At 38.5% G+C, this 13298-nt stretch overlaps 2 protein-coding genes across 2 annotated transcripts in view; one reads left to right on the forward strand and one right to left on the reverse strand.

The window, feature by feature from the left end:
• ZBTB8A (zinc finger and BTB domain containing 8A) overlaps window positions 1-8695 on the forward strand; it is a 54307-nt gene extending 45612 nt beyond the window's left edge. The window contains exon 5 of the mRNA XM_079901352.1: window positions 1848-8695. Coding sequence (XP_079757478.1) covers window positions 1848-2180 — 333 coding nt within the window. The 3' untranslated portion in view covers window positions 2181-8695. The remainder of the gene's footprint in view (window positions 1-1847) is intronic.
• Window positions 1-13298, reverse strand: part of ZBTB8OS (zinc finger and BTB domain containing 8 opposite strand) — a 71596-nt gene that overhangs the window by 41648 nt on the left and 16650 nt on the right. The gene's annotated exons all lie outside the window — the stretch shown is intronic.

The raw sequence follows: 13298 nt of genomic DNA on the forward strand, positions 1-13298 counted from the left end.
TCCATTAAATTTTCAGTGCTCTTGTTCTCTGGCTCCAAAAGAGCCCTAGGCTCATCTTGTACTTCCCCCGCCACAAAACTGGAATCAGCCATTTCTCAAAGGAGCTTTGGTACCTCTTAGCGGGGAATGAAATTAGAAACCAAAATTTGGACACGCAGGGTGCTTATTGTTATTAGGGTATCCTTTTTAGATTGTTTCTGAGCTAGAAGGTATATATTTTTAAAATAGTGAGTTCATGATGATATTTTCAGTTTTAACATTACAGTGTTTCACTTAATTTCTTTGTCTTCATAACTGTATTGGATTTGGAGGGGGATGAACATGAATCTGTGTCAGAACTTTGTAATAAAAACAGTGCCACAAAAAAAAAAAAAAAAAAAAAAAACAGTGCCACATAGGATAACCATAATATTGATTCTATCTCAGGAGAAATAAAGGTACACTCAAATTATGTACTTTCAACATTTACTGATTAATATGTCAGTGGTTAAGCAGAAGATAATAACTGTACTGAGTGGTAGTCCCATACATTTTCTTAGATATTTTACCAGACTGCTTTAGTTCTCTTGGGTTTTTTGACTATTTGTGTTTGGTGGCCCACTTTCATACCATTCTGACATTATCTAAATGAATATGCCATAAACATTAATTCAGCATATATAGTTAATTATATGTAATAATTTTTAGATTAGAATCTATAATCTATTGCTCTGACAGCTATTGAACAAAGTTACTAACTATAATATACAATTATTCATCAATTACAACTTCTTCCCAAAGCATTTCACACATATTAACTCATTTGGTCCACAGAACCTGAGTTGTATCCCTATTAGTAATAACGGAGCAGTTAGGAATAATAATAGACTGATATGTAGCAGAACCACCATAGTGGTTGTTTATAACCAGTGTCCATTCTGATAGTCAGGCTTCTGTTCTGTTTGGGTGGTGCCCATACCTTACCAGTTGTTAAATATTTTGACAGTCACCTGGAAGCAGGTTTATAATGTTTTAAGTTACTTGCTTCAAGATAACATGGTTATTAAATGACAAAAGCAGGACTAGAACCCAAGCTTTCCAATTCCTAGTCCAGTCTTCTTTCTATTAGATCTTTCATTAATAAAAGTGGCAATAATCCTTATATTGAAAAATATTTTTTGATAAATTTAAATTTGGGACAATATTTTTTCTTTCTCTAGCGAAATAACACAATATTAGTATTCAAATGAAATGAGTTTTTTCTCCTGAATTAAGATATGTAAAGTCCTGGGCTTCCCTAGTGGCGCAGTGGTTGAGAGTCCGCCTGCCGATGCAGGGGACATGGGTTCGTGCCCCGGTCTGGGAAGATCCCACATGCCGCAGAGTGGCTAGGCTCGTGAGCCATGGCCGCTGAGCCTGCGTGTCCGGAGCCTGTGCTCCGCAACGGGAGAGGCCACAACAGTGAGAGGCCCGCGTACCGCCAAAAAAAAAAAAAAAAGATATGTAAAGTCCTTAGAAAAGTATATGGCAGATATTAAGTGTTTGCAATAATTTTGTATTATTCTGGGAATGTGTCCCTTGTTACCTCAGATATAAAAATATTATTGGATTAAGGGATATGTGAAATTATTAAGTATGTAATATTAATCATAAAAACATAGTAGACATTATTTAGAGAAAGCTGGTATTTAATATTTCTGTGACATTAATTTATCACCAAAACCTGTGATTTTTTTCTAATAACTAGATGTTAATTTAATACTAATGCTTGGCTTTGAACATTTTAAATTTATGAATTGGTACTTAGAATATCAAACTGTTCTGCTTTTGAAAAATCTTTTTTTATCACTATTTAAATCTCTACACAGATTCACCAGGCATGCAAACTCATCTGCAGAAAATGCAAACGCCATGTGACTGATCTAACAGGTCAAGTGGTACAGGAAGGAACCAGGCGCTACAGACTCTGTAATGAGTGCCTTGCTGAAGTTGGCATAGACAGCCTCCCCATTGATTTGGAAGCTGAACAGCATCTTATGTCCCCATCAGATGGAGATAAGGATTCCAGATGGCACTTGGGTGAGGATGAGAATAGATCATACGTGGAGATTGTAGAGGATGGGTCTGCTGATCTGGTCATACAACAGGTTGATGATAGTGAAGAAGAAGAAGAAAAGGAAATAAAGCCCAACATCAGGTAGCTGGGGTGTGAACCAACAGATCTGGCATGTCTGCAACTTACATTGACTTCCCATAACTCTCTCTTTCCATGGTCAGAGTCTGGTTAACAAATTATCAGACTGACCTGAAAGTAATGACCTGATACCATTTGCATGCTTTCTGAACAGACCATTGTATCCATTCTGAACTTTGTTGCCCTAAAATCTGTTGCTGCACTGGAAAGAAAGAAAGACCTAGCTTGAGTTGGCATGATGGATGAACAATTAATCCTCTTACTTTTATTACAGAGATACCTTTTTTTTTAATATTGGAAGATCTACTTAGTGAACTTTTTTCAAAGAAAATATTTTAAATAAATTCACCACAACCAAACTGTATATAAGATAATTTCAAGGTGTTTCAAAAACATATAAACTACCACTATTGAATTTTCACAGGGAACCAGGTAAGAGCACATTTAAGGGTCTGGCACCCTACCTGACTAAACTAATTAGTCCATTACCTTCAGACTGAAAATGACCTATCATTATTCCAATAATTATGGCAGAAAACAAACCTAAACTGTTTGAAATCATTCATATTTGAAACTTTTGTCATTAAGTTAAAAATTACTCTTACGTAGTCAGTGTTTAAAAAGAACAAACTCTAAAATAGAAGCTGATCAGAGATTATATACAGACATCACTTTCTTAAAGCAGGAAACTAATACTGTCAAGGTAGTTTTCTGAGGATCTGTCTATATAGCTGTCTTCCTCTCCAGAGAAAAAAAGAAAACTGGAGGTTCTTACCGGTTCTTAAGATTAATTTCCTCCATTTATATACTACTATATTACTTATAAAGTGCTCTTTCACACATCTCCCCACCTAATCAGCAAGGTCAATAGTATTGTCTCTGATTTACAAATGAGGAAATTAAGGTCAGAAAGTTTAAGTGGTGGGACTGGTAACTGGACAGGTTTTGATTTTAAACAGTCCTCTTTCAACTGCCTCTCCCTGGATAGTCCCCTGAAATGGTGAAGAAGTGAAGTCAAACCTCACCAATCTGCAATTATTATAAAAAGAAGCCTATGAGAATTAGAAAGTATGAAAGAAGAGGAATTTAATCACCTTCAACAACATATAATATCTTGAACTAGAGTTATTCAAGTAGTGCTAAGTAATGTCCCTATAGTACCTATTGACATTTTATGTTATTTATATATAAATTTTATATATAAAACTATTTGAACACATTATTCTCCTAAGTTCTTTAAGCAGTTTATATAATTTATATATAATTCTTCAAAACAAACTTTTCTACTAGAATACAAAATTAAGTTTTAACTCCTCCCCTATATGAATTATGAAACATTCCAAAATTACAGTCAAATTGGAGATGCATTATTTTAGTTGTAAAGATAAAATCTAAATACTAGAAGAACTGTTCATAAAGGTCTTGGCAAGTTATCCCAATTAAGCTTGTTTTAATTTTGATAGAGGCTCCATGTATTATACTGTATTTTTAACTGCCATGACATACCTCAAGATCCTTTTTATGTTATTTTCTCTTATTCTTTAATTAATGATTGTCCTTAATACCAATTTGTGGGCCAAAATGGTTAATTTCTTTAAGTTTTTTTTATAAATAGATGAATAACCACTTTGTTTTATGGTACCTAATTCTGAGATTTTTTTCAAGATTCCCCTGATGGTAAATTTCCAATTGCTTCAAGACCGGATAGTGTGCATTGAGTTCATTGTCTCCCAACATGACCATTCCTGAGTCAGGAGTCTTAACAATTACATTGTTCCAAATGAGGGAGGGAACACTTGTCATTCTTTAGTCTCACCAGAGGGTGATAACATCTTTCAAAATTGTAATCCGATTTTTAATCATTGGAACCAATAGGAAAAATGACTGACTTGAGCTTTATTTATAGAAATGAAGTTGTGCTTGCATGTGTATACTCTAACGCACTTTAGTCTATGATCTAAATGTTCTTTGATGCTACTATATTCTGCATGCAAACATCAGCATGATTGTCAGCAAGGTCCACTGAACACAGTGCCACCAGCACTTGTAGAGCCTTATCAGAAATAATGCTTTCTCATAATTGTTTATAACAAGCATCAAGCAATCCCCACAAAACAGCTATGAAATTCACCAAACTAGACAGTGCATCTGTTCTATCATTTTAGTATCATAAAAGAACATACGTGACATGTTTGTAAGTTGTAAATAATAACTCCAGTATCATCATATTTATCTAAGACTTTAGAGACCAATTCTTTTCTAGAGCGTAACTATTAATGGTTTCTAAGAAAACTGAATTCTTTGGCTCTTAAATGTGGGAAAATATTACATAGGGGTATAATCTGTTAATATAAGCTTTATTTATGCCAATTTTTTTTGTTTTTTGTTTTTTGTTTTTTGTTTTTGCGGTACACGGGCCTCTCACTGTTGCGGCCTCTCCCATTGCGGAGCACAGGCTCCGGACGCACAGGTTCAGCGGCCATGGCTCACGGGCTCACGGGCCCAGCCGCTCCGCGGCATGTGGGATCTTCCCGGATGGGTGCACGAACCCGTGTCCCCTGCATCAGCAGGCGGACTCTCAACCACTGCGTCACCAGGGAAGCCCTTTTTCTTTTTAATGTTAGGAAAATAATGGAAGTTGGTTAGACCAAAGTTTGCTCTTACAAGAATGCTGTTTTATCAGCTTCTGAACACCCTTCTAAATCTATGGTCCTCAAGATCCGGTTGATAAGATGAAGTTTTGCAAAATATAGCACCACTGAGTCATGCCTACTGTCTGGAGGAAGCAAAATTGACTAGGCCAGTGGGTTAAAAGATTTTTTTTTTACCCAAGAAACCCCTTCTTCAAATGAATTGTTTCATAGAGAAGTTCAACATTTAAGGAAACTCTAAAGGACAGAGCTGCTCTGGTTTAAGCTCCCTACAAACCTTTCCCCAGACACTGCAGAGCTCAGGAGTCCAGCACTGAAAACCTTGGGCTGTATCACTTTTTGAATTCCCTTTGAGCATTACAGTCTCACTTCATTACTCCTGTTACTCCTTGCACTTATAAGCTGGTAACCATAGAGCAGCAAATCACATCTTTACAAGGTTCCTTCTATAGTTATCATATATCTTAAGACCTTTTTAAGAACAAATTTTTCAATATTGTATGTCTGAGTGATGAAATCAAACACAGTTACTGCTTTTATGTGGCCAAGTTACTGCTTAATGGATGAAAAGTTTAGTGTTTCAGTTACTTATGAGCTCAGAACTCAATTCGTTAGTTATTTTGCTGAGTCATGCTAAGATATATTGAAATTTCCACTCATATTGGTTATATATGTTTGGAGTCCTAAAATTAATACTATGGAAAAATCACTAAAAACAGTACAGCATAAGATGTGTTTAACTGGGAAGGGTGATAACAGTAGGTACTGGAGGACCAAACTTTAGATTATAAATGGAAAGTTCTAAGTTATTTTATATTAGAGTGGATCAGTATTACTATTTATCATTTATATAGCATTTTATATTTGCAAAGTATTTAATAATTTTTATGTTATTCTTTACATATCTATGAAATAGGACATTTATCACATGAAAGGTAAAGAAATTGAGGCACAGAACAGTAAAGCAACCTGCCTAAGACAACCCAGTGAAACAGTGGCAAAAATAGGAATTAGAATGATCAGATTTTCTGAATCCTAGAATATCAGCTTAAATCACTGAGGTGTGTTGTGTATTACTCTATTTTATAAGATGAGTTTATACAAATTACAGTCAATTGTTTTAAAGCTGACGTCATTGTATGTGGATAAATCCTATACAGAATAAATATTATGTAAAGGATGTGACTTTGGTTACACGAGTTTCAATGATAAAAATTCAGGTTGTCACACAAGTGGCATTATTTAGCCAATTTTATATATTGTGAAGTATAATTAATATTTTATTTTGATACAGGAGTTTCTCAACTATTCATGCCAATTGAGCCATGAATAGAACAGAAAAATGAAATCCACAGAGAATCTATAAACTTCATTTTCTAACTTATCAGCCTTCTCCCTAAAGTACCTGTGTTAATGCCAATGAAAAGTGAAATATGTTAATAAGCCACACACAGGAGAAGCCAGGGGACTCTTAATTATTATTTTGTTTGGCTGCACTGGGTCTTCGTTGTGGCGTGTGGGCTTCTCTCTAGTTGCAGTGCGTGGGTTCTCTAGTTGTGGCACGCCAGCTCAGTAGTTGCTTAGTTGCCCCACGGCCTGTGGGATCTTAGTTCCCTGACCAGGCATCAACCCCCTGTACCCTGCATTGGAAGGCAGATTCTTAACCACTGGACCACCGGGGAAGTCCCGGGACTCTTAACTTTTAAATGCAAAATATTTTGAAATGTATTTACTTAAAAGCATGATAAACACTTTTCCCTGCCTCTTTTAATTTTCTTCACACCAGCAAAAGCCATTGGTACTTCATCATCTTTAGATAGGGAACCAGTGACCAGGGTAATGCCAGTCATCTCTTTACCTTTGGGCTTGATTAGATCATTTGCAAACATTATTAAAGACAACTTGTAAAGTATATCTAAGAACTGATTATACTTTACTTCACTCTTTTGGATTTCTAGATACACAGATCCATTATATAGTTTCTTGATTTTCCCACTGGGAAAATCTTTTAATTCCTTGTTGATATTATTTACAACTACTTAATTCTTTTATTGAGTAAATTATTTTATTCAGCCTATAAGGGAAAAAAATGGAACATTTTTACCTAGATAGTAGTTCTCAACCTTGGCTGCACTTGAGAATCACTTGTGGAAATTTCAAAAATACAGATGCCTAAGTAAAGCAGAATCTCTGGCAGATGGGGCCTGGATACATTTTTTTTTAATCTTTCCAGTGTCTTTTATGTGCAAAATAGGTCCCCTAGTCAAGGTTTCCCTTTTTCTCCCCAGATAGATAGATGCTAAAGTTGGGCAGTGGAACCATTTCACATTCCAGTCCACTGGTTCGCAACCCTATCATTAAGGAAAAAAAATTAAAATATGGTTGCCCAGTCCAAGAAAATATTAATTTTTGTGAAATTTTAAGATATTGTGTATGCCCCCTCATCTAAGCTTTTTATTAGGGTCAAATAGTATGGACACTAAATTAAAATAGCCCATTTTTACTTTGAGATGTATTTGCATTTTTATTTGATCATGGGTTGCAGTCTGGGAATTCACACAGTAATTCAGAGTAATTAAAGGACTATATTTGGAATATGTGACTGAAATACTATATCCTGAAATTTTGCAAGCTGTAATGTTTTCTTTGCTTTTGAAAAAGAAACCAGAACACTCTCCAAGCACTGTGAAACTTAATTGCTACACATTTGTATTCCACCAATGAATTGAATTAAATCAGTTTTTATTCAAGTTAAATGCCATACCAGAGAAACCAAGAAAGATGTCTTCTTTAAAGAAGCCTTCAGATTAATTTGGAAAGAAAAATAAATGTCTTTGCTTTACTTCAAGTATTGCCATTAAAATTTTGTTTTGGAAAATAACTTGAAACGACTTTGGCATAAAGCACCGTCCTCATTCCCATAATTGAGGTTATGTATGCAATTCAAACATGACAAGTATATCCGTTCAGTAGTACTGTATATGCAGACACCATTGCTTAATCTCCTACCAAAAAAGAAAATTATCCAATAAGGAAGTGGCACTTTCTTGCATAATTCAAAAAGGTTAAACGCTGAAATACAAGAAGATAATGTGTCTTTTGTTGCATATTTGAGTTGATTTTAAACTTCTTTTCCCCTGGAGGAAAAAAATCCACAAGGAATACAGCAGTGGAAAACGGCACCTGCACCAGACGCTCCAGTATTTGGGGGCCGTGTTAAAAAATGAAAGCCGTTTTCCCCTCAGCAGCAGCAACATCTATTCGCGCTCAGGCGGTTGACCACGTGGCTTCATCCTACTCTCCGGGAGGACTGCACCAGTGAGTGGGATTAAGGAGTAGGAATCTTTCTTTTCCTTTTCAGTCCTGTTTCCCGCACAACTACTTTTCCTGGAAAGTTATCACAGAGTCCAGCAGCGAGATCCCCGTAGAGAACCCCAAAGTTCCCCGTAGAGGCCCTGACATACCAGACACCCCTAAAGCTAAATTCTGGGGGTGCAAGATGAATAGAAAACGCTGTGTTGTGTGCAGTGTGCACCCGATAAAGAGCCCCTATTTGCCGGGTCCCTACTCGATCCAAGGCCGCTGAGGTAGGCACACATGCCTCCCCACTTGAAACAGGAGGAAACTGAGGCTTGAGAACGGACCCATCATTGAGTCCAGCCCACGCAGTGGGTTGGCTAGCGGTGTCCGAAACCGCCGCCCTACCGCCAGGGGGAGCTAGTGTCCTTTATCTCTACTCTCGGTTCCCATAGTGCAGTCTGTGCGTCACAGAGGGTCACTGCCTTGGGCGTCACCCCCATTCCTCCCCACCCCCGTCACGCAGAGGGGAGACCGCGCCCTTGGCCTCGCTGCTGCTGGAAGAGATGTACCGGATGAGAGCCTAGCTCTCCAGATTCTGTGGTCACTTCACTGACGTTTTTTAGTTTACCTGTCTTGCCTCCCTCCCCTCCTTCCTTTTTCAGGGAGTCGTAACTCTTTTAGAGAAAAAGTGAGCAACAAATGTTTTAGCCTGACAGCCAGGTGAGGTAGGTACTACTGTATTATGGCAGATGAAGAAACTGAAGCTTAGAGTGGTGAAAAGACTTGCCTAAGTTCAGAAAATTTAGGAGGTTTCAAGAAGGAAACTGGAAGGAGAGGCCTTGACTCCTACCTTTAGGTAACAGACATACATATAAACACCCACATATTGGAAGATGAGGCATTTGTAGTGACTTCGGGAACCCTTGTCACATGCAAGGGAGAGAAATGAAATAAAGTCCTGGGGGAATTTTACATTCCAGCTGGAGAGACATACATATATGGCCAATGACGATGTGTGGTAGATAGTACCAACAGCCAGAAGTACATCCATTTATTCACCCAACCAATGTCTCAATATCTACCAAGCACCCAGATTCCTAAATGGAATTCAGACAAAAAATTTGGGTGGGGAGAGTATCACATTTATTAATTTCGTTTTTACTCAAAAATAAATACAGATAACAAAAATGGTCCTTAATGCCAACATGTAAAATAGCAATGCTATATTTAAAATGAAAAAAAAAAAGATGATTTTAAGCTACACCTTGAATAATGGAAAGAACATCCAATTAGGAGACACAATGAAAGGAAAAGATAAATGATCAGTATAACTAAGGAAAACTAGCAAATAGTTGAGTACAGGGGATGGAAGTGTAAGAGGAGTTCAAGAAAACTCCAATGTGGGCTGTGGAAGGATAAGAGCACTGTTGATAAAAACAAGGAACTCAGAATTTGGATATGAAAACATGACATTAAAGATCTCTCCCTAAGGAGCATGTCACTAGGGGGCTTTGGAATCAGGAAGAACTGGAAGCATCACTGAAACAGACCATTAAAAGATGGAAGGTACAAATAATAACCAGAAGCCAGTTCCCTTGCTCCTTAAGGTGCTTCCAACTTCAAAGCGGAGTTGACTACTACACACATTAGCTGACTTAAGGAACTTTATGCAATTGTTGTAAAACAAAGAGAAAAAGAATCTGCACAAGAATTCAAAGGTAGGAACTGGTGAGTTGTATGGTGTGAACTTTGATGGTGGGTGATGGTGGGCGGGCTACACTGGTACTGAGAGAAGACTTGGAGAGGCCATGGGAACATAAAGGCAGAAACAAAGTTACCCTATAATTGATTCATCTTTCTTCTAATTGTGACACACCCCTTGAATGGTTAATACTTCGAGTTGCAAGGGAATCAGGATGGGACAGTAAAATGGGGGTCCTGTAGAAAGGCACCCAGCTTGGCATAAAGGGACAAGCACAGCTTTTGAAAACAGCTCAACTCTGATAATGGAAGAAAGAAAACTAGACTAACATAGGAAAGATTTGGAGTAGAGAAGCAGGAAAGGAAAAAGTCTGAAGAGAAAGCAGGAGGAGAAGCAGAAGGGAGTGGCTTTGTTTGCCCTTCTTAATAAACAAGAGACTGGCAGAATGGCACTGGCTCCAGGGTTATCCTCAGGCTGGTCACCCCCTAACCAAGTGCTGTGGCCTTTTTAAAAAATTAAAAGGTGGGGCTTCCCTGGTGGTGCAGTGGTTGAGAGTCCGCCTGCCGATTGGGCCCGTAAGCCATGGCCACTAAGCCTGCGCGTCCGGAGCCTGTGCTCCGCAACGGGAGAGGCCACAACAGTGAGAGGCCCGCTTACCGCAAAAAAAAAAAAAAAAAAAAAAAGTAAAAAAATTAAAAGGTGAAAAAGTAAGGGGGCTGTTAGCTTTTAAGCTTGTCCCAATAATAGTACTAGCCCTCACTGAGCATTACTATGTGCCAGGCACTGTCTTGAGTTTTATGTGTATACATTTATTTAATTCTCTCAACAACTATTGTCACGAGTTAAAATTTGGAAATTGAGGCACACGGAGATTCAGCAACATGCCCCAAAGTGGAGAGTTAGTAAATGGTGGAACCAGGACTTGAACCCCCATGATCTGGCTCCAGTTTGTGCTGTTAACCACTGTACCCCCAAAATCCTCAAAATAAAACTGTTAGCACAGTAGTGTTTAAATTCGACAGTTCCAGGTATAATTCCAAAATTACTCCCTTTCTCCTCTTCTACAAAATAAGATTCTTAACTATGGTAGCAAAGCTGGGGACACCTGGTCGGTGAGTAGTCACTATCTCCATTTCAGTGTTGAAGAAACCCAGCCTCAGAGACGTTCAAGAAATTTCCCAAAGTCATATAGCCAGTGAGTGACATGGTCAGGATGTGAATCCATGACTCTAATGTACTTAAAGTTTGTATTTGGAAGTAATTTAAAAAACACACACAGTTGTGTATTTATTTGGCAATGGGAAAAAATAATATAAACCCACTATTTTCTACTGCCTTGTCCTGATACAAGATATTTCTATAGTCAAAGTGTTTTTGCTAAATAACATTAGCTTTTGAACTTTTAGAGTATGTGTCAGAGAAAATGAGACAGCCATTGTCAATCATCTATTTCTGAGTTGCACCTTACGAATATCACCCAAATGTAAAGTGTTTCCTTATATATAAAACTTGAGGGCTTCCCTGGTGGCGCAATGGTTAAGAATCCGCCTGCCAATGCAGGGGACACAGGTTCGAGCCCTGGTCCAGGAAGATCCCACATGCTGCAGAGCAACTAAGCCCGGGCGCTACAACTACTGAGCCTGCGCTCTAGGGCCCGCAAGCCACAGGTACTGAGCCTGTGCACCACAACTACTGAAGCCTGCGTGCCTAGAGCCCATGCTCCACAACAAGAGAAGCCACTGCAATGAGAAGCCCATCAACACAACTAGAGAAAGCCCGCGCGCAGCAACGAAGACCCAACGCAGCCAAAAATAAAATAAAACTTGAGTAATGAGAGCTGTTGTGCTAACCTCACAGGGCTATTACCTGGATCAAAAGAACAGAACATAAATGTGATTTGTTATATATTAAAAGATACCGTATAAATACAATGAACAAGAGTCCTAAGTCCCAAATCTGCCTCTTCTAGCCAGTAGGTTTTAGGTGTCACTAATCCCCTTATTTGTAAAATGTAGGACAACTGTACTACATATAGAATTGCTGAAAGGACAAATGGGTAATATACAGAAAGCATCTGGGAAAATGTTTTGTACAGAGGAGACCTGGATATGTGTTTATGACAAAATAAATATGTTGGCCCTAAGACTACTTTCTTGCATGTCCAGAATTCAACATTAATTGTTCATTTTACAGGCAACAGAACAAAAAAGTACAGACCACGTTATATGGGAAAACACATTGATAAATTACTACAGTCACTAAATTCTGAGGAAGTTTGCTCTGGAAGGAGCTTTTGGAAGCTATCTTTTCCAATTTCCTGTCCCCCCCTCCCACCCCCTGGTTTTTGTAGATGAAGAAACTACATTCTCAGTCTCAATCTGGAATTCCCCAAACCTTCTGAAGCTCAGACTTCAGGAAGGGGCAGAACTGTAGTCCACTTGGTGCGCTTCCTCCGCTTTGAGGAGGCTATAAACTGTACTTTTTCCACCATTTCTTTTTGAACATTCTCTTCCAAAGCCCAAGTGGTAATAGCAAGGTGGAAAGAGAACTAGCAAGGGTGGCTGTAAGGACACACATAACCACTTAGCCTTCTTGGAGAGGCACCAGTGAGAAAAAGTCATCACATCACTACTGTTACTTTCCTGAAAAGTCACTGCCATCATGTAACACAGCCCTGTACCCATGACAATGACTGTCTGATTAGTGAGCAGACCTGGATGGTGTGATCTGGACCTTTTAGGCTAAACTGTTCCAGTAAGATACCTTCTTTTTCTCAGCTCAGTTGTTTAAAATATTACTAGATCACAGAAACTTAGAACTGGAAAGGAATTGAGGAATCACTAATACACACCTATAATACATAGATGAGGAAGTAGGTCCAAGGTCAAACAGTAGTAGAGCAAAGGCTAGGAACTGAGGCTTGTGGCTTGGGATTCTTATGTTCTCATAGATATGCTCAAGGGGCTGACCTGCAGTCTCTGCCTAAGAGTTTGACGTTGCTCTAAGATGCTTAATCCACTGACCACTAAGTAACTGACCATCTATTATGTGCCATCTAGGAGCTTTCCTTCTATTCAGAGGTATGAGACTAGTGAACATTAAACAATTATAAAATTGAATAAGCCTGCAAATCTTTAAAGCTAACTAGAGAAGCATAGTTCAGAGACCCCTGAAGGCTGAATGGTAAGGGAGGCATTGTGGAAATGTGATTTGAGTTGGGTTTTTAAATTTTATTTATTTTTGGCCACTCTGCGAGGCTTGTGGGATCTTAGTTTCCCTACCAGAGATTGAACCCAGGCTCACAGCAGTGAAAGCACCAAGTCGTAACCACTGGACTGCCAGGGAATCCCCTGAGCTCGGTTTTAAAACGGAGCTGCAGACTAGCAACCTGTGGACCAGATTCCGCCCACACACAACCTGTCTGTACTTCATTGTGATGACCCATAGTGGTTTGGGTTTCTTTCCAAAAACT

Source organism: Stenella coeruleoalba (genome assembly GCF_951394435.1).
Source record: "Stenella coeruleoalba genome assembly, chromosome: 1".
Taxonomy (NCBI): Eukaryota; Metazoa; Chordata; class Mammalia; order Artiodactyla; family Delphinidae; genus Stenella; species Stenella coeruleoalba.